At 48.4% G+C, this 22,096-nt stretch overlaps 1 protein-coding gene across 1 annotated transcript in view; it reads left to right on the top strand.

Annotated features, from left to right (window-relative positions):
• Window positions 1-11,639: 11,639 nt before the first annotated feature.
• CUNH1orf115 (chromosome unknown C1orf115 homolog) overlaps window positions 11,640-22,096 on the top strand; it is a 10,836-nt gene continuing 379 nt past the window's right edge. The window contains exons 1-2 of the mRNA XM_041635451.1: window positions 11,640-11,995; window positions 20,055-22,096. The exon at window positions 20,055-22,096 is cut by the window's right edge and continues 379 nt beyond it. Of these exons, the coding sequence (XP_041491385.1) occupies window positions 11,690-11,995; window positions 20,055-20,174 (426 nt within the window). The 5' untranslated portion in view covers window positions 11,640-11,689 and the 3' untranslated portion in view covers window positions 20,175-22,096. The remainder of the gene's footprint in view (window positions 11,996-20,054) is intronic.

Genomic DNA, 22,096 nt, shown 5'->3' with positions numbered 1-22,096 from the left:
TGTCGGGATCACCTGTGTTCTGCTTGGAGCGCCCTCTGAGCGTATTCTTTCCGGTGCCGGTTCACTCGGCTAGCTAGGGGGGGCGACTGTAGGCTCTCAAGAGCTCATTCTGGCAAGGAAGCATCATATATCTCCAGGAGTTCTGGTCACTGAAATACATTCCAGAACAGAGGCTCCAGGCCTCTTCCAAGGCAGAGGCCAGGGTGCTTATGGTTTCTCACTCCAGCCAACCCCTGTGCTTTATGGAAGGGAAGTTTATTTCCATATTCCATATTTTTCATGAACTAAAAATGAAATTTTGACACTCAGTTTATAGTATGTGTTTCATGTGTTCATGATAACATCATTTTGAAGACTGGGGAATTTTAATATGTTTGCATAAATAAACACCTTGCTATATGATAGCAGGATTTCCTTGTCTCTGTCGAAGTACTATTTGATATGATATGCCTTGTATTGTTTTTTGGAAAATAGGATATGTTATTTTGTTTAACAGCAAAAGGTAAAAAAAAATAGCAAGATAAAAATGAAATCTACATTAGAACCATGACCCAATAATATTCTGTGGGATAAAATTTGATTTTAAACACAAAGATGTTAGGATGGGTGATTGTCACTGAAAGTGCCATTCCATACCCAGCTTCCTGCAAACTAAAGATTATGCTTGACCTGTTGAAATGAACAAGATGTTCTCTGCCTTGTTTTTACGATACCTGTGGAGAGAAGGATGCCTCTGAAGCCATGTAAAGAGACTGTATAGATGTTCCCACCGCTCCATCACTGTGGTCCATTGGGACGCTGACAAAAACACACACACACACGATCAAAAGAACATAAATGGGTATCATTGAAAGTGTCCCTCTGCCCCAGAAAGACAAGAAATGATCTGATTTGGAAATGCAGGGATGCTTGTGTTCTGGGTAATAATAGCAAGGAAAGTCGGAGTGGGAAGGAGTCGAGGAGAGGTGAAGTTAGGCGCAGCTGTATGGAAACAGGCAGGAAGATTGCTGCAAGTCCCAGGCGAGGCAGGGTCTCATGGAGTAGTCTGCCCCAGCAAACAAACAAAACTAAACACAATGTACTCACACTTAAACATTAACTCAGCAAATTTATTGAGTGCGAATATACATCAGGTTCTGGGTTCTAGGGAAACAGCAATAAAAAAACTAACAATAGAAATATACAGATAGAACACATAAAGGCTTAAAGGATGGAGCCCGGAAGTCTTTTCTGGAGGATAAGGAGGGCAGAGGCCAGGGACATTGCAACAAATGTAGCAAGATAGAGGGCGTGACAGTATTAGCATAAATACAAACTGGCTTTGCAGACATTGGTATGGCCCAGCCATAGAAAAGTTTGTCCCCTTAGTGCGTGGGCAAGGCAGTAGAGAAAGGGCTCTTGCTCCCTGTTAGTGTGGTCTGTAAAGTAGGGAAGCTATTGCGGGAAACTGTGACTGGTCTTTAGACATTAAAAGAACTGCCACGATCCAATGATGCCGCTACTCGGTGTGTGTCCAAGTGACAGGAAATCAGTATGTTGAAATGATACCTGCATTCTGCATCCATGTTAGTATTATTCAGGATAGCCAATCAACCTAGCGTCCCTCGGCGTAAGGAGATGCAGAAAAGGCAGTGTGCATACAGAATGGAGTACAGTTCTACCCTGCAGAATGAAGGAAGGCCTGTCCCTGTCAAATGAGGTGTGCCAAATGAGAAAATAAAACCGAGGCACCTCAGGGCTGGTGAGAGGGCTCGGTGAGTAAGGCCACTTGCTGCCAAACCCGATGGCTTGAGTCCCCCTCCAGACCCCTCCTCTGGCCACCAGATGCATGGTGTGGCCCACACAGACAAACGGATATGTAAATAAACTGTGCTATAAATATCAAAGGTGGGGGGGTCTCACCGCCCAGAAACCACTGCTTTGACATTTTCTATGGAAGGCTGTGTGTGTTCCTATTGAGTCTGAAGGATGGGGACTGCTCAGAGAAAAAGCATGGCCGTTAGGTGGCGGTAGATCAGCCTGCAGAAGGGATTCAGATGCAGTTTGGCCGGCTGCCATAGAGAAGCCTCCCAGAGGAAAGCCTTCCAGAAAGTGTCAGGACCTCCAGCCAGAAGAGAATGGGAGAAGAGGCTTCCGTGGAGAGACTGGATCAGCGCTCCAAAGGGCAGCATCCCTGTGGGGTCTCTTCAGAGCCCCAGGCTTTGTCTTACCTATGGTTAGAAGAAGTTGCGTAGTTTTACAAATTATACAAAGCAACCAGACTCTAAAATATGAAATATGTACCTAGAGATGTGTGTGTCTGGACGATACTGAAAGTAATCGGGGGGCAGGAGGATACTGAGTCCGCCTGCAGCAACCCTAAACTAAGCCCCAGGCTGTGCCACTGCAGTAAACAACCTACGGCAACCTTTAACCCAGAAACAGTCCTTTATAACAAGAAACTGGGCTCAGTGGAGAAAAGCCTGGTGGTTTGAGTTCAATGCCAGGGAACCACGTAGTAGGAGAAGCAACTCCCACAAGTTGTCCTGTGACCCGCACCTGCGCTTCTGTGTAACTAACCTTAGGTTTCCTGTCCTGCCTTTCGATTCTGCTGTTTGGGGAGACGTGCCAACACACTCAGAAAGACACCGCCGGAGACTCTTGGGTGGCACTTGGTGTGGCCTGTGTCGATCTAGTGTCTGTTCTACCTAAAGAGGCCACCACCTTTCCCCACTTCTTCTGCACAATCTTGCAGTCCTTCTCTCTATTAAATGATCGTCTTTCACTAAATGAAAATACCTGCAGGATGTTATGATACACAGCCTTAACCGGAGCACTCAGGAGGCAGAGACAGGGGGATCGCTGTGAGTTTGAGGCCAGCTAGGGCAGCATAATGAGACCCTGCCACCAACAGAGAGAGAGAGAGAGAGAGAGAGGGAGGGAGAGAAGTTGGGGCTGGAGAGATGGCTCTGGCTCAGTGGTTAACAGCACTGGCTGCTCTTGTAGGGGACCCAGGTTCCCTTCCCAACATCCATGTGGCAACTCACAACCACCTGCAATTCCAGTTCTAGGGTGTCTGATAGCCTCCTCTCCCTTCCAAGAGCACCAGGTACATATGCAGTACAGGTACATACATACATACAGACAGACAGACAGACCAAGCGAACATACACATAAGTCCTAAAAATTTAACTTGACGGACGTTTTTAATCATAAAATGCACTTTTTTTTCCTCGCCCACCTCAGCTCTTTCCCACTGTCATTGTGGCAACCATACTATGTAAAAACAGGAAGACAGCCCTGCTTTCCAGGAGTGGCACAGGCCAACGGCAAGCAGTGCCTTGAAAATGACTATCCCAGCCAATGCAGTCCTGGGCTGTCAGCCTCCTGGGGTGGGGCAAAAGCAAGACCATGGGTGGGAGACTGAACTGGCCCAGGTGGCCACAGACACAGCCCAGACCTGGACCCCTTCTGTCCTAGCCTCTCCCGTGTTCTCCCACTCAATCAATTTCTCAGACATGTGAGTGCTTTATCTGAGCTGTACTGTTTACAAGGGATCAATCGATCGCTTCTCTTTGGAGGAAACTCAGAGGATGTGCACAGATTTATTGCTAACTGGAGAAAACTGGCAGCTTGGCACATCTCCCTCTAGTGCAGCCATTCCTGCCCTCCTGCTAGCTGTGCCGTTTTGTGGGACTCACCCGGTACCCCCAGGTCACAGTGCACATTGCGCAGAACACATAGTCCTCCCAGCTCTTCCAGAAGTGGGATCCAGAGTCAGTAGATCAGAAATTCAGAAGCAGGGCCCCACTTCCTCTGACTCTGTGGTGCACTGCTGAGAAGCACTGTCCTCTCAGGCCCTCCGGGGATACACCAGGAGCATCCAGAGCACTTTAGCGGGGTGAACCACAGATCTATCCTTCCTCAGGGAAGACCAACCATTCTTTCACTCCAGACCAGACAGAGGAAACAGGACATTAAGGATTGCTAGAAAACACTGTGTGTGGTGGTTAAAGGCCTGTAAAACCGGCTGTTCTAGAGACTGAGGCAGGAGGATTATGAAGTTCAAGACCAGTCTGGGCTACACCGTAAGGCGCTGTCTCAAGAAGAGGAGGAGGAGGGAAGTGAAGGTGTGTCAGCAGTCCAGCGGTGGCGTGTGAGATAGCAGGTGTCAAAGAAAAGACTGTCAATGGGGACAGGGACTGTCCTCTGACTGTCCAAGCAGCTCTGCTATCTCTTGACCCTGTCAGTGCTGTTATTTGAAAATTGAATGGCCTCAAGACAAGAACAGAACAGACATTTCTTAAAAGACGGTGCTTTTGCTTTATATATGCGAGTGTTTTGCCTGTATGTGTGTATGTGTGTCTGTGTGTCCTGTGTGCGCCTGGTGCCAGAAGAGGGCGTCAGATCCCCTGGAACTGGAGCTGCTTGTGGTTGTGAGCTACCTACCATGCAGGTGTTAGGCATTGAATCCGGGTCCCCTGCAAGAGCAGCCAGTGCCCTTAGCTGCTGAGCCCTCTCTGGCCCCATTTTTCTCTGCTCATCTGTTTGCGGAGTTTAGGGCTAATCTGTATACTTTTTCTTCAGCTGTTAAGAACAAATTGGATCTAAAACTTGAGCTGTGTCTCTTTAGTCGCTTGTTTTAAAAGAGTAATTCTGTTTGTCAAAGGATTACACTGTGGGGAATAAATGCATTTAGAGCGAGGATAGATTTTCTGTTCTCAGGGTGTTTGGACAGAGGCCTAAGACACTGTTTCATTCCAAACCTCTCTGCTTCAGAGAGAGTGGATTCAAAGATAATGTGATCAGATAGGGCCAAAGTCTTGGTCAACACGGTCTTAACCCTGGTTCTGGAACCTCAATTTCCTCTGCTGCTGCTTTTTTTTGGTGTCTTCGACCACCACCCAACAGACTCTGTGGGACCCCTGTTTCAGAAAGATTTGCTTCATCAAACCACGTGCAAGTAATAACTCATGTGTCAATCAGAGTCTGGTCTGTGTGAAGAGCCTGCTGGGCCAATGAGTGGGGACAGTCCCAGTCTGAGGGGGAAATACAAGGACTATTGTAGAATCAGGAGACGGGAAAGGAGTCAGTCACCACAGAGAAGCACAATTAACAACTGTTTCAGGCCCCTTCTCCTTCCCAGCCGCCAACCTATTTCTCTAGGAACCTTACCAGAAATCCCACTTGCCAGGAAGACATGCCCTCATCCTCTTGAGCAACTCAGCTATCCCTACATTCACATTATCTTTCGTTTTCACCCATGGCTTCACTGAAGTCACCTTGTAATCTCATTTATCAGAGGACACAAAAAGGAGAGAGACGTCCTTAGCAATCTTTTAAAATGCAATTTGAGAGCCACCAAAATGGCACATATGGCTAGAGCCAGAACAAGCTCAGCTCTCCGCTGAGGAGCAGATACCCACACCTTGGTATGTCTTCCTCCTGAGCGCCTCTCTTTCTCTTAACCCTCAAGCTTAAAGTCTAGATTAAAATGTCTTTAACTAGTTCCAAACTCTGCTTCAGGCCACTCCTGAAATCCGTGTCTGCATCCAAGCCATGAATCCCAGTTTGGCTTGAGTGAAGGACCTTAAAATGTTAAGAGAACTCCTCAGGCTACTGAGGGTGACTGAGGGTGACAGGGTGGGGCCGTGGCTCTACCCCACAGGGCTGGCAAGCTCACAGCACAGAAAGGGCGCACCCCTTCTTGTAATAGTTATTCTCATTGGTGTGTGTGATGTGCGCACAGATGCCACGGCAGGTACGTGAAGGTCAGAGTCGAGTCTCCACCACCGTTCCGTACGTTCTGAGGGTTGGACTCAGGTCATGGGGCTTTCTCACCGCCATTGCTGGTGGAGCCATCTCTCCAGCCCTCACTTCTGACAGTCTGTGAACGCAACTGACATCATCACTTCCTGCTATTATTGGGAGGTCCAAGAAGGCCCTGTTTGCAGCCTGAGTCCTGCCACAGCAACTGGAACCCTGTGGCTCGGTCTTCTTGACAAACACTGCAAGTCCTCACAAAACCAGTTGGTCTTGGAGCTCACACTTCCCCCAAATAGTGTATTTCTCCTTGTTGTCTTAAAAGTGGCTGAAGTCTATCCTGTCTTTGTGTGGATTCTTTGCTTTCTAAATTCACTTTTGTGATATAAGTGTCTTTCCATTGGGTACCACGGCACTTTAAATCATTCCATGGATTTCTTAAATTTAAATGTAGTGTTTTCATAAATTCTTTCAATCTTGGAATTCTACTTTTTTTGTACTGTATCAGGAGGGCAGAAAAAGTTTGGGTATTTTTAAAAGACATCCAAAAATGTGTCTTTCATGCATATAGTCTCCTTTTATTGTGTGTGTGATCACATGCAGGTGGGTGCACATGTGTGCAGGTGTGTGTGAACATATGCATATGGAGGTCAGAGGTCAACCGTGAGTGTCATTCCTCCACAATCTTCTATATTATTCTTTTGTCTTCTGGCATCCAGACATATACTGTGGCATGCATCAAACATATGCCTATTTATTATTATCAGATTAAAAAGTAAGGAAGTTATTTTTTAATTACCTAAGAGACAAGCCTCAGGGAACATCTTGGAGGGAGTTTCTAGATTTGGTTAGTTAAGACAGGAAGACTCACCCACCAAAAACATGGGCAGCACCATTCCATGGGCTGGGAGCCAGACTGAATGAGAAGGGGAAAGTGAGCTGCCACCAGCTTTCATCTCTCCCTGTTTCCTGACAGCAGATGCAAGGTGACTAGCTGCCTCACACACCTGCCTCCTTGCCTTGCTTGCCATGATGTGTGTCTGTCTGCCTATGAACTGCCAAAGTAAAACCTATCTCCTTTGCTTCTATGTATATGAGTGTTTTGCCTGCATGTATGTATGCACACTGCATTCATATCTGGTCCCTCAGAGGCCAGAAGAGGGAGCTGGATCCCCTGGAAGTGGAGTTGCAGACATATGGAAGCTGCCATGTGAGTCTGGACAAGCAGTCAGTGCCCTTAACACAGAAAGCAATCAGGCATCTACAAGTCAAGGACAACAGGCTTGAGGAGAGCCCGAATCTGCTGACTCTGATAGAGACTGTTGAGGACTCTGAAAGCAGTGGTTCCGGGAATGTCTGTGGTTTTCTGGCCAGGAAAGGCAGAAGGGAGCTCTGGCTTTTCATCTCCTAAACATAAGCCCTGCCTGAAAGCTGGAGGGAGGGCAGGATGGAGCTTCTTCTGGTAAACAGCTTTGGAAATGGGTTCTCTTTTTCTCTCTTTCTTTTTTAGATTTATTTATTTATTATGTATACAGTGTCCTGTCTGTCTGTGTGCTTGCTGGCCAGAAGAGGGCACCAGATCTCATTACAGATGGCTGTCAGCCACATGTGGTTGCTGGGAATTGAACTCTTGGAAATGGGTTCTCTTTTTCTCTCTTTCTTTTTTAGATTTATTTATTTATTATGTATACAGTGTCCTGTCTGTCTGTGTGCTTGCTGGCCAGAAGAGGGCACCAGATCTCATTACAGATGGCTGTCAGCCACATGTGGTTGCTGGGAATTGAACTCAGGACCTCTGGAAGAGCAGTCAGTGCTCTTAACCTCTGAGCCATCTCTCTAGCCCAGAAATGGGTTTTCATGGTGAGCATGAGTTGAGACCTATTTCTCAATGTCAGCCCATCTCCTACATGATGCTAGTGTTAACTCTTGAGTGCGGAATGCTGCGGTATCCTTGACTGAGGCTCTCTGAGCCGCGTGAAAAGAAAGCTATTTCCTCCTGATCAGAAGAATGGAACTTAACTCTGGCCTTGGGAGGAGATCTCACATTCCAAGTTACCCAAAACGTAGGAGCTAATCCTGCACTTGTCCATCATCTGGCCAGGGATAATCCCTCACGATGACCACCTTACTAAAGAACTGGGTGGAATAATTATCCCTTAATCAGATAATGGATTCTCTTCCCCAGAAGCCTCCACTGTAAAGTCTCTGTGACCGCCACAGAGCCAGTATCTGATGCAAAACACACTGGGGTTTATTGATTACAAGTTAGCTAACTTGCACTGCACAATCCAACACTCCAACACAGCAGGTGGGGGGGGGGGACGGCCCAGAGCTCTCGGGGTAATGGGTTTTTAAAGGGGAAAACTGCAAGCAGGGTGGCACGTGCCTTGGTGTTTCGGGATTGGGTAGAAGTATACAACTTTTTAATTTGTTGTTTGGGTATAGGGAATTTCAAAACAGCATTAATCAGGTACCTACAAAGACAACTGAAGCAAGCAGATGTTGTTTGGACACCCTGGGGGGTCACTTTGACCAGGACTGGCACAGTGTCTTGGGAATGAATGTTTATGACGTTGCTGGGCTGCATGGACCTCCTTAGTTAGGTCCTGTCTGAAATGGAGTTCTAACTCGAAATGGAGTTTGTTCGGCTCCTTTAGTCACCTTTCTGGTTGTCGAGATGAATCATCTGATGGAGACAACTTAGAGGAGGAATCGGTTTTGTTTATGGTGTCCGAGGATCTGGCCTGTGTACACGTGAGCAGAACACTGTGACAGTGGCAGGCAGAGACTGGTCTTCAAGTCAGAGAAAAGAATACAGACCATGGGGCTATACAGCTGTGAGCAAGGTGAGTGCAGGTTACACAGCCTGAGTCCTCTGCAAGAACCCCAAATGTTCTTAACACTGAGCCACATCTCCAGCCATTTTACCTTTATCTTGAAGTGCTTCTTCTAGCAGTATCAGAGTTCCAAGACTTACGTTCCATTATTTACACAGAGCTGATAACTATACAAGGTGACAGATAGGGATCTAGTTCCTGTCTTTTTGTTTGCTTGCTTTTTGAGATGGGGTTTCTCTGTGTATCTCTGAATGTCCTGGAACTCACTCTGTAGACCAGGCTGGCCTCGAACTCACAGAGATCCACCTGCCTCTGTCTACCTGAGCGCTGGGATTAAAGGTGTGCACCACCACCACCCGGCTTAATTTCAGTCTTTATAAGTTCATGTCCAGAGTTTTCCAAAGGACCGTTCTGGGTCTTGTAAACATGGGAGCATATCACTTGTGAGTAGTAACAATTGACTGTTTTTTTTTTCTCTTTGCATTCTTTTTTTTGCTTTCTCTTGCATTATTGTGTTATATTTTATTCTGTGTTCCCCAGAACACAGAGATAAACACACATAAAAAAAAAACAAGGCAAACTGCATGGTGGTAGTGCACACCTTTAATCCCAGCACTGGGGAGGCAGAGGCAGGTGGATCTCTGTGAGTTCAAGGCCAGCCTTGTCTATAAAGCGAGTTCCAGAACTGCAGGACTGTTACACAGAGAAACGCTGTCTCAGAAAAAAAGAAAAGAAAGAAAAAAGGAAAGAAAGAAAGAAGAGAAGAGAAGAGAAGAGAAGAGAAGAGAAGAGAAGGAAGAGCAAACAAGCAGCGCTCAAGAGGCAGAGGCAGGGAAATCTCTCTATGAGCTGGAGGCAGGAAAATCCTGATCTCCTCAGTGAGTTGCAATGCAAGTAAGTCAGGACTACAGAGTAAGACCCTGTGTCAAAATCCACCACCAACGAAAACCAAAAACAAACAAAAGACAAAACCCAACCAAAAGCAAACAAGGCATTCCACGCAGGCTGAGAGCCACAGCTCTGGCGATGCTAGTGCACAAATCCTGGCTTTTAGGATTACTTGTGCTCCTGATGTCATATTGCGCTCCTGATGATATCATATGTGCGCTCCAGAAATCAGCTCCCCTGTTTCCATGAGGCTGCTTCCCTTTCTCAGTGTGCCACTGTGATAGCTCCGTGGACACGTGGCCTTGTGTTTTTAGAAACCTCCTAGAAAAATATGGATGAGATTTCTAGCTCTCTCTCTCTCTCTCTCTCTATATATATATATATATCTATATATATATATATAGATATAGATATAGATATGACGGCATTTCACTATAGCAGCCCTAGCTTTCCAGGCAAAGCTTTCCCTGTGGAGATCCATCTGCCTCTGTCTCCCCAGTGCTGGGATTTAATCCCAGCCTTTAAGGCTTGTGCCACCACACCTGGGATACATATTTTTTTTTCTTCCCCAAAAAACTTGCCCGGGGCAGTTATGGTGGCCTTTGCCTTTAATCCCAGCGTTCAGAAGGCAGAGACAGATGAACAGACCTCTGAATTCTAGGCCAGCTTGATCTTCAAGCAAGTTCCAGGGCAGCCAGGGCTCTGCTACACAGAGAAAACTGTCTCAAAAACAAAACAAAACACTATCATGTCCCTAAAATGTTAAGGAGGCCATTTAATGTGAGAAGGTTTGAGTTGAAAACAACAAGAGTCTTACTTGATTCCTGTAGCCGTTTATAGCTAGCTCTCCTTCCTATAGTGCACAATGAGAGCTGCCTTGCTGTGTTTGGTATATGTTGTCCACATTCCGTTGTCAAGAATGTGGTGTCTAAATGCCTGTTCAGTTTTCAGCGGTGGAACTCCACCCTTTACTTCGCTGTAAGTATGTGTGGAATGTTTCCATAGGACCTAGTAACGCTGGTGGTCAGATGTGAAAACGGCGGGGAGACAAAAATACACGTGTGAAATGAACTCGGGATTTTAATTTTTTAAAAAAAAACGCTGCATTTCTTTCTTTCTTTTTTTTTTTTTTTTTTTTTTTTTTGGTTTTTCGAGACAGGGTTTCTTTGTGGCTTTGGAGCCTGTCCTGGAACTAGCTCTGTAGACCAGGCTGGTCTCGAACTCACAGAGATCCGCCTGCTTCTGCCTCCCGAGTGCTGGGATTAAAGGCATGCATCACCATCGCCCGGCCTGCATTTCTTATATGTGTTGGAAACACGGCATCATGTAGCCCTCACTGACCCTAAACTTACCATAACCAAGGATAAATTTGAATCCCTGATCCTCCTGCCTCACTACGGAATTCTGTGATTACAAGCGTGTGCTACCGTGCTGGGGTTCATGAGGCGCTGGGGATGGGACCCAGGACTTCGTGCATGCTAAGCAAGCATTATCCCAACTGAACTACACCCCCAGCTTTAAATATCATATTTTCATGACCATTTCAGCACATTCTCAACAATACTCAATAATTTTCTTTTTCTTTCTTTCTTTTTTTTTTTTTTTTTTTTGGATTTTCGAGACAGGGTTTCTCTGTAGCTTTTGGTTCCTGTCCTGGAACTAGCTCTGTAGACCAGGCTGGCCTCGAACTCACAGAGATCCACCTGCCTCTGCCTCCCGAGTGCTGGGATTAAAGGCGTGCGCCACCACCGCCCGGCAGTACTCAATAATTTTCATGATCAATACCATCTCTGCCAATATTTTGTTTGTTTTGTATCCCTGGCTATCCTGGAACTCACTGTGTAGATCAGGCTGGCCTTGAATTTAGAGATCCTCCTGACTCTGCCTCTGGAATTAAAGGCGTGCCCTACCACCCCGGCCAGTTTTAAATGCAGGAAACTGGAGGCCTGCAGTTTGGAGTCTGTTTCCCATACTGTCGAACTTGCCTGACCTGGAGCTCCGGTGTCTGCAACACGGTTTTCGGGCAAGCTCCAGACCCGGTCTGGCTAAGCGTTCTCTGGTCTCAGCGGCCGCAATCCCCGGCCCCACCGCGAGGCTGCGCTACGACCTCAGGTCCCCTTCGCGCACCAAGCCGGGGCGGTCCGCGGGGGCAGGAGCGGGGCGGGGCACCGAGCAAAGGTTGTCCTCAAAGCCCAGGATCTTCTCGACAGCTCCGCGGCATCATGACGGTGGGCGCCCGGCTCAGGAGCAAGGCGGCGAGCAGCTTCGCGCGCCGGGGGCCCCTGGGGCGATCTCGAGGTGCCGGGGACGAGGAGACGGATGTCATCGTGGAGCACCTAGAGGGCGAAGACGATGACCCAGCAAGCCAGGACGATACGCGCGAGGAGGGCGGGCGACGCGCGGGGACTCCAAGCGCGCGCAGAGTACACCTGGCTGCGCTGCCCGAGCGCTACGAGCCCCTCGAGGAGACCTCGCCAGACGACAAGCCCAAGAAAAGGTTTCGGCGTAAACTGAAGAAGTACGGCAAGGTAAGTCCCCAGCGTCCGGCCGCCCTGATCCAGACTGAACCGGGAGTTGCCCTGGGTGGAGTTGTGCCCGTGTCGCTGCCAGGACAGTCACTTGGAGGGAGGCACTGAGCGCGCAGGCTTAGGCAAGCAGGACCCTGCGCTCGGTTGTCGCTGGTGGAAACGGAATGTTGAAGCCCCGTTAAGTGACTTGGAAACCGTGTAGCTGGTGCGACGTTGCAACCCAGGTGCATTGATTTCCCATCATCTCCCCGAGGCCACCCGGCCACATGAGAATGTTAGGTGATTCTGTCGTAGACTCCCAGGTTGTCCGCGGGGCCTGCTAACTCAGCCAGTACACACCTAGTGCCTGTGGAATCTCCCTGCCTCTAAAGCTGATCTCTGCACTTTGAACTTCAGATGTTCTGCCTGCCTTTTGCTTTGGTGGTGGGAGGAGGTGGGTGAGCGAGAGGAAGAATGGGGATGGATAGGCAAAGGAATGAGTTTCGTTTCCTGGGTAAATGGTTCTGGCTCCCAGGTGCCTTGGCTTGGAAGTAGAATTACTCTCCTGGCCTGGAGGAGGCTACGGGAGGGTGTTTGTTGGGGTGCATAGGTGGAGGAACCACAAAACTCACAAGTCAAAGTCCTCTGACTGACCTCCTGATTTTATGGTCCAGTCATCAGTGGTCAGTGGGTGACCTTTACCATACCTGAGGCATTCAGTTTCTTGCTGGGAATTTTAGTTTATCATTCTCCTGAATGATATGGCGTTGCCCCCTCACAAGCAGGCAATGATAAAATACTTGAAGTAAAGTGGGACTTTGGGGGTACAGAAACCATTTGAAAGTGAATTGATGACAAGGGGTCCTCCTTGGAGGCTGGCATTTGGAGAGGTTTTGGGGTGACCATTCTGTGCCGGGCATTGTGCATACCCTAGAGGTGCAAAAATGAATCTTAACAGAGGCTGGAGAGAGTCCAAGGCTCACTAGGGAGATGTGGCAGAGGTCGGGCATCAGCCCCTTACTACAGAGCAGAGAACTTAGTGATTACTCATCCTGGTGAGGCTAATAAAATCAGGGACGCAGCCAGGCAGTGGTGGCACACACCTTTAATCTCAGCGCTCAGGAGACAGAGGCAGGCGGATCTCTGTGAGTTCAAGGCCAGCCTGGTCTACAAGAGCTAGTTCCAGGACAGGCTTCAAAGCTACAGCGAAACCACGTCTCTGAAAAAAAAAAATCAGGGACTGTTTCAAATCGCCCTGACAAGGACTCTTGGAAGGAGAAAAGATAAGGCTTCACAGGAAGACAAGACAAGGAAACCCACACGTGTAATCCCAGGTACTGTGAGGGAGGGACAGGATGATTGAAAGGAAAGGCCAGCCTGGGCTATCTATGTGACAAGAACCTATCAACAAAGAGCTCACCCCGGCTAACACTGAGGTACCAGATCACACTAATTAGGAAGGCTATTCTAAAAAAAGTCAAAGTCCAAACATAAAGTCATCATGTTGGTGAGCACCAAGAGACACTGAGCCTTGCACACTGGTGCTGGCGTGTGTGAGATTGGTGTACTGCTGTGGAAAGCAACTTGGGGGCACTTCTCCCAGTTGAACACAGGCCTACTCTATGATCTCAGGGTTCCACACCGAGAGCTGAAAGAATTGAAGGCTGGCCTGAGGGGTGTACAGCTCAGGGGGTTGAATGCTAGCTCAGCATCCACCAAGACCTGATTGGAGCCCTCGTGCTGTATAAACCAGCTGTGGTGGTGCACACCTGCAATCCCCCACTTGGGAAGTGGAGGCCAGGAGATCAGCGCTCAGGATTTGGCTGTGTAGGTACGGGTGCTCACTGCAAATGGGACGATCTGAGTTCAATCCCCAAGAACCTTGGAAAACTGACTCCCACAAGTTCTCATTGACCATGAACACACTGTAGCACACATGCACATGTGTGCATGCACACCAAACACACTAGATAAATGTAATTAATAATTTTTGGAAAATAATTCAAAGTAATTTTTGGTTACCCTAGAGAGTTTCTGGGCTACATGGCATTTTAGTTTAAAAAAAAAATAGAGTTAGACAGCACTCAAGCAAATATTTTTTTACTTCAGTTTTTCTTGTGTATGGGTGTTTTGCTTTCATAAATGTTTGTGAAGCAAATAATTTTACAGACATGTTCACAGAAGTCTCATTTACCAATGGACAAAAAGTGAAAAAAATCCAAATATATATGAATAGATGAACAAAATGTGGGCTAGACACATTATGTAGTATTTAATAGCCATAACGACTAATATTTGCTGCCCTGTGGCTCAACAAGATGGTACGTGGGGAAAGCCATGGTTCCCTTTCTATGAAATGTCCAGAGAGGTGAGTCCATACAGTATGATGGTGGCTTCAGGGGCCGACAGGCAGAAGGTTGCCGACTGTGTGTATGCTTTCCTTCTAGGAAGAAAATGTTTTGGAAGCAGACAGGACTGGTGGTTACACATCATAAAGGCATTTGATGCCTCTCACTTTTTCATTTTACAAAATAACAGATGTAGAAAATAACAAAAACATGTATGTGTTTGGGGTTTTTTGTTTGTTTGTTTTTGCCTTCATGTATGTTTGTACCACTTGCCTCATGCCCACAGAGGCCAGAAGAGGGCATTGATTCCCCTGAAGCTGGAGTTACAGATGGTTGTGAGCCACCATGTGGGTGCTGGGAACTGAACCCAGGTCCTCTGGAAGAGCAGTCTGTGCTCTTAACTGTTGAGCCAACTCTCTCACTTTAGACTGGTTGGTTTCATGTTACATGAATTGGGGGGTGGGGGATGTAAAAGAGATTTTGACATGAAAAGGGTTTTGTGTTGGTGGTGGTGTTTGTTTGTTTTTCTTGACCAAAACAGAGAGGGAGAGATGTGGGGAAAGCTCTGGAATGTCACCCACTAACTCAGTAGTCCCAAGAAGTCCAGATGAGATCACAGCCCAAGTGAGGGGTCCCAAGAGCCATCCTGGCTCTGCCTTCTTAGGCCAGCTGAGAAGCTACCAGGCTCCAACAAGAAGGAAGAGGACCAAGGAGGCCCCTTTTCTGCAAAGCCACAGAACAGTCCAGGCTCCTGCGGAAGATGGGGGTGGGATCCGTCCTCACCTCGGTTGCCAGGCGAGGCTTTCTTTTAGAAACGAATAGCTCTGATTATTGGTTATTGCGGAATGTGTTTTCTTTTTGTTCCCACCGCTGTTAACTTCTCAGATCCTTCACCCAAGCCCCTTCCTGCTTCTATTTAAGGAAAGTTGTTGGCCTTTGTGCAACATGAAAGAGCAGGCTCACTCCCCCTGCTGCTCCACCCACCCCTACCAGCATGGTCCTGCCTAGGAGCCAACCTGAACACTGTGCTGGCCCAGCCTTCTGGAAGCCTTTGTGCCTGGGCCTCTTATAGAGATCAGCATTCCTAGATGATTTGAAAGAAATAATTGAATTCCTGTGGCGGACATATTACTGTTAAAATGCTATCCGCTGGGCACTGGGGAAGGAACCTGAGGCGGCAGTGTTCCGGTGTTCCGTCAGAAGGCTGGCTGTCTGCTACCTTCTTTATGTTCCATGCCTGAGTCCCCGCAGCAACCCTGGGAAGCTGGGGTTGGAGACAATGAAACTGCAGAATGAGACCGCCCTAAGAGCTGGGAGGGAGCCTTGCCCCTTCCTCTCCAGATCTGTGGGCGAGATGGATGGAACGTGCCTCTCACTTAGCTGGAAATAATAGGCCGCCCTAGCAGGCACCCCTGAGAGGCATGGAGAGAAGTGTGGTAAGGAAAAAGAATGAAGTTGTGTTCATCGGGAAGCTAGGACAGGGTTGGAGGGTAAAACAGAAAGTATGGGGTAAGGCAGGTGTGGTGTTGCAGGCCTGTAATCCCAGCACTCTGGAAACTGAGATGGAGGATCACAGATCAGGGCCAACCTGGGCTACATAGAGAGTGGAACCCTGCCTCACATGTCAAGTCCTAGGATTGACCATACCACAAAAAGCTTGGCACATACTTAAAAACCTAGTTCTGGGGAGGTGAAGACCAGTATAGATGAATCTGTGAACTTGGGTTGGGTGGAAGAGTTTGTCTCTACACAAATAACTAAGGTGGCAAGAAATTCAGGAAGACGCTGAGTATCGATGTCACACACACACCCCACCCGACCAACACACATACCTAATCATATCGAAAGTCAATACATTAGTCCACGTGGAAGGTTCTAGATGCCAGGGCACCTGGCTGAGGTTCTAGAGCTGTATGTTGCTACCCTTTGAGGGGTGGGTTCTCTTTGTTCAGACTCTGGAGCTGATCACCCACTTCAGGTTGGCGTCAGGCCTGAGAGCAGCTTAACAGAAGTCTTGACCTTTGAGATCAGACAGCGACGTCTGTGGAGAGATGATTTCCTCTTCTAAATTACAGGGGCATGGAGCCCCAGCCCCACTGGGAGGTTGGCTGCCATCTTCTCTGCTGCTCTGGAACTCAGAAGTCCCAGGCAATCTAGCCTCCTGATCTAAAATCACCAGGGCTGCTCCTGCCTGGCTCTTTGCTGCTTCCAGGGCCGTCTTCCTCCCTTCCAAACCCAGTAGTGTATTCCACCCCCCGTCACTCCCTTCCCCCTCCACCCTCCATCTTCTGCCTGACTCCCCCCGCATCCCTCTGTATTAGGATATTCACATGGGGTAGAGGCAGTCTTGACCTGGTATGCAGGAGACCCCAGGGACCCGCCCTCTGGAGAAGTCTTAGCTGACTCATACTGGTAAAGTTTCTCTCGCCATTTCAGGGAATGCAGTCACGAGTTCTGCGAAGTGCGGTGTGAATCTGGGGGCTAGCCTTCGCCATTTCAGGGAATGCAGTCACGAGTTCTGAGAAGTGCGGTGTGAATCTGGGGGCCTGGCCCCCCTCCCGTGCTTTCCCATCTTCAGCATCTCTAGGAGAGATTCGTTCTATCCCAAGTCCTTTCCCTTGAATGGCACCGGTGTGCTTGTCAGCTTCTTTGGTCTCTGCTTTGTGCTACCCAAAGCTGTGCTTTGACCGCGTTCCCGTTAATGCACTCTCTCAGCAGACTCTCCCCAAATGGTAAAGACAGAGTGAGAAGTGGCTGTTTAAAAAGTGACCAGCTATGGGAAAGAGAGTGTACAACTATCACTAACGTCAGGTTTCTGGTAAGCGGTTTGATTCTGGTGCCATTGGCAGGGATACATGGTATTTGTTTCAAACATGTAAAATTCTCCCAATGACTCTTTTCAACACGTTTATAGAGTCCTTTCCTCTCTCCTTCTCTCACACATGGACACACAGACACACACACACACAGAGACACACACACACACAAACATGTCTCCTTGAGAAATGGATGAGGTGGTATCTTGAGTAGACATAGATGTACCACTTTCTCCCACAGCTTGTCATGACCTAGTAAGGGATTGAGGGAAAGACCTTGGCTTTCCCTACAGGCTGGGGGTACCTGAATGGGTACACACTATAGTGTGGGGACTCTGACATTCACACCACGGACAACTCAAGGCAGAACTCAAGGCAACTCCAATCGCTCTCTAGACGTGTTTCTAGCAAGGCATTGTGGGTCACAACAACCCAGCACTGAGAGAGCTGGGACAGAGGATCAACATGAGCGGAAGGCCAGCCTGGCTTACATGGTATGATCCATGTCAGCTCAGCTCCTGAGTGAGAGCCTGTCTCTAAAAAAGAAACCTTGCTAAGAAATAAGAAATATCTCCAACTGATAAATTGCCACCACAACCCTAAGCTACTCTGTAACAGAAAAAAGTCACTGTTTCTTCTGAAAGTTGACACTGTGGTCACCAGCCCGGCTGCATGTTCTGGGCACTGTTGCCAGTGCTTCCCTTGAATAAACTCCTCCATCCTCTTTACCACACAAAAAGGCCACTACATATTCCCATTATACAGACAAGGAAACTGAGGCCAAGGAATGCTGAGGAAAGGATGGGATTAGAACTCACTCCAGGCTGTGAGCACAAGGTCTCTTACAGGCTGCCCTCATTAAATAGAGGTATAACATGACATGAAGGCTTCTGGTTCTGCAGTGAGATTTCATCGGGGAAGATTCAGCTCTGCCCATTACTAGCTGGACAGTCTCAAAGGCGTGTTAACTTCCTGTGATTTCTTCTTTTTTTTAAATTTATTTTTATCTTATGTGCATTGGTGTTTTGTCTGCATGTATGTATGTGTGAGGATGCCAGATTCCCTGAAACTGGAGTTAGAGACAGTTGTGAGCGGCCACATGGGTGCTGGGAATTGAACCTGGGTCCTCTGCAAGAGCAGCCAATGCTCTTAACCACTGAGCCATCTCTCCAGCCTCTGTGATTTCTTCTTGCTAATCCCTTAAGCGAAGGCTAACAAGGACATATCAGTCACCCAAGTTAGGTCAACTTGCTTCGTGCAATGAGAGACAATGCCATAGAGGAACTGTGGGGCAGCAGGAGGTGGGCACCCCAAGCAGAGAGTTGAATGAATGAATCGGAACTGGAGTTGCCAGCATTTAAGAAACATCCAAAGTCTGAGGGGTTCTAGGCAGAGTGGAGGGGGAACTAGCAATGAGGAATGAAGACCTCAACAGTTCCAACTCCACAAGAAGACAGAACCAACGGAGAGCGTTTGGGAGGAGTGCCCTGTGGACAAGGGAGAACCAGGAAAAGATGAGTCCAGGTGATCACAGAGCTCAGGGAGGAAAAAAGACAGATGCCTCCATGGACCACACAGCATGGACGTTGTAGGCAACCTTAACCAGGAAGTCCCTGAATGGTTGTGGGCAGCAACCAGTATGAGAGGGAAGAAGTGTGGTGGGGAGTCACAGTCTGGAGGCTTTTTCACTCGAATAGCAGAGACACTGGGCAGGAGATGGCCACAGTGATGTGTGGCATAGTCTGAGCTGGGGAACGGGAACGGGCTGACAGGAAGATGAGGATACTGCTGGAGAAGAACACTGTGGGGAAGACATGGGAAAAAGAGCCAGTTCGCCATGGTTACACTGGCAGGGTGGGAGAAGCCAGGAGCCAGAGCACTGGGCTTGGGGACAATAGCAGAAGATGAACAGGTCCCCAGGGATGTGTGATTCAAGCAATGAGGACATGGACTCCACCAGTTCATAGAGATGGTTGGGGGTCAGGAGAAGGAAAGGTTGGGCTGCATCTTAGAGAGGTCAACCCTTTTGGGCATCTGGGGTAGCTTCTCCAGGCAACACTGGGTATAGCAGTGAGACTCCTGATTGGAATCAAGGATCTTCAGTGGAACCAGGTTGTGTATTCTGTAGCCAGAAAAAAAAATCACAGGGCTGAAAGTCACGGGGTGGGAGAGAAGGTTCTGGCCAGTTACTGGATGTCAAAGTCACTAAAAACAATAAAAGAAGTTGGAGGTGGGAAGGGGGATATTGGGGACATAATGCAGTAGATGTTAGCCATTAGTGGTCTCAAAGTTCTCATGTAATTCCACCTGAGTTCCTGGCATTTGATGTCCCCTGTCCCAGCATCCACCAAAGAGAAGAAGGAGGAGAAAAGCAGCATCCAAAAAACATTGCCTCGTCCTTACCCTCAACAAATGTAAGACAGTTTTGGAAACACAAAAGGCTTGTGCACTTGCAGAACTCAGAGATGGTGAAAACTTCCGGGTTACAAACACGTGGGTCGGACCAGAGTAGGGGCTAGGCTCATAGGAAGGACCAGGTGGGCTGTCTAACAAGATGCCTGAAGGAAAATTTGACCCCGCCTATTATGGAGCTCACATTTCCAGCTGGGGAAGTGGGGTGAGTCTCAGTTTAAAACAACAAAGGCATTTTAGTTCTAGAGCTGGCCGCCTCCATGCTGTTTCTCAGAAGGCTTGAGAGTTATCTGGAAATATGCTGTACTTGCACACACTTGGCAACGAGAATGCCCGTCGTGAAGCAGGTGGGGACGCAGGGCACTACGCTTGTGAAGACACCGGGCCTCCATAGTTTGCCCTGGGTCCATAAGGGAGAACGATTCTCTGTGTGTGTCACAGTGACTTGTGAAAGAGTCATCAGGTTGCCTCACCTAACTTTTGCTTTTCTCTTTCTAAAAATAGAATTTCGGGAAGGCCATAAGCAAAGGATGCCGGTACATTGTTATTGGTCTGCATGGATTTGCTGCAGCCTACTCCTCCCCGTTTGGAGTGGCCACCAGCGTGGTGTCCTTTGTGCGCTAACTGGAGCTGCCAGGGCAGGCATCAGCAGAATGCTTCTGCCCCAGGGAACAGTGTGAACCCACCAGCACTTCCGACTCGAACTGACAGGAACTCTGAAGATGAACTCTACTTTATGCTCCATTGTTGAACTGGTTGAGTGTCAGGCAGAAGCCATCCCCACACATCCGTTGAGCCACTCGGTTCTCTTGGACATGGGTGGATCCGGGGATCAGATCTGCAGAGAGTTAGGCCAAGATCAAATTGGGGATAGGGTTAGTTTGCTTCCTGTACTGGCTAGAGCCTTTCTGGGGTACAGGCAAGTAGACTCATGGCAGTTCTGGGGTCTGAGCCATGCGGGTCGTTGGCGAGTTGTGAGGGAAGAGGATGCAGACCTCTAATGGGATAGTTGCTAGGTTCTGGAAAGGTCGAGATGGGCACGCCTTCCATGATCCCCTCACTGAGGGCAGTGAGGGAGCTGTTTCTGAGGCTCTCTCTTCCCCCATCACTGTCATCGCGAGTTTAATTACAGGTTTGGGAAGACAGAAAGACGGAAACTGTCTTTGAAGACCACGATCCTTTGAAACCCGAGTTCACAGCTGTGTAGGGACTGTTGAAAGTAGATCAGAGAGTGTCATCTTCATAAGTGTTTCATAACTGCACTCCTGGCAATGAGGAAGGGAGGGCAAGTTCAGAACCTGGGAGGCTGCAACAGGTGCCTTCTGAGTCTGAACCTGGTCCAGCTATTGTGTTTGGAGCAGGCAGGACTCCTGCAGATGTGACTGTCCATGCCAGTTCACTGCTACCGGGTGCCTAACTCCACCATTTGAGAAGAGAGAGAAGGGAGAGAAGGGAGAGAGAGAGAGAGAGAGAGAGAGAGAGAGAGAGGCAGAGAGAGAGAGAGAGAGAGAGAGAGGAGGTAAAGGGGAGAGAGAGAAGGAAAGGAGAGAGAATTTACAAGTATATTTAGAGGAGCAACCAGTAAGTGAGAGATGGGCATGAAGAAAGAAGAAGAAAAGCCAAGGACGACACTGGAGAGGCAGTGGAAGTTGTGGAGCCAAGGAGGCATGCTTGTGATGGAAATTTCCTTGGGAGGGCTGGGCTGCTTGTATGTAGGACTAGGGGAAGCTAGGGGACCAGAGGCACCATGGTGGTTAACACTTCTTAGGCCAGCATCTTACTTGGAATCAAAAGTTAATGTAGGCATGAGTCCCAGGCTTGACACCCACCGAGGGTGGCTCCTGGACTCGCATTGGGTGATGTGAGAACGAGAGAAGAACCCCTCTAAAGGGTAGGATGTCTGAGATACTGCACTGCTGGGTCTCGCAACTGGTTTTAAAGTTGTTCATAAAGGTCCCTTTCACCATGACCCTTGGGCAACCCCACAGCAGGCCAGGATTTCAACTTTGCTTCTAGAGTATTCAAGATCCAGAGCAGATCTTGGGACCTCTCTGCAGGATCAGCTTGTTAGCCTAGGAGACACGAAGAAAGCCAAGATGCTCGTCCCTCATCCACTGGGCCCAACCATCAGGCACTGGTGGATGGGGAGGGTAGAAAGACAGAAGAGGAGCAGGTAGAGGAGACAGTGGCAGTTGCCCACTTAGACTCAGCCTCCCCTCTGGAGGCTCCTGTTGAATTGCCCTGTCTCTGGAACCGGGACATAAATGGTCTTGCTTTATCCCTAGTAGTACAAGCAGGTTATGTGCAGGGTCATGTGACGGGATGATGCTTGCCTGGTAATCCTAGGATGGAAAATAAAGATGAATTGGAGAAAAAGCCACTTGCAGCTGACTGGAAAGAATCAGGAATGGGAAGCTTGCAAGATGCCTCCCCTGCCACCTCCCAATAGCGGAGAGTCCCAGGGAGTCTACGACATCCTGCTAAGTAGGGAGAAGTGTGACCCAGGGATGGGATGAACAATCAAAGGTGCTTCCTTCCCCTGGGAG

Source organism: Microtus oregoni, unplaced genomic scaffold (assembly GCF_018167655.1).
Source record: "Microtus oregoni isolate MIOR12 unplaced genomic scaffold, Mior012 000047F_ref0000412, whole genome shotgun sequence".
Taxonomy (NCBI): domain Eukaryota; kingdom Metazoa; phylum Chordata; class Mammalia; order Rodentia; family Cricetidae; genus Microtus; species Microtus oregoni.
This window is presented reverse-complemented; position numbering and strand designations above follow the sequence as displayed.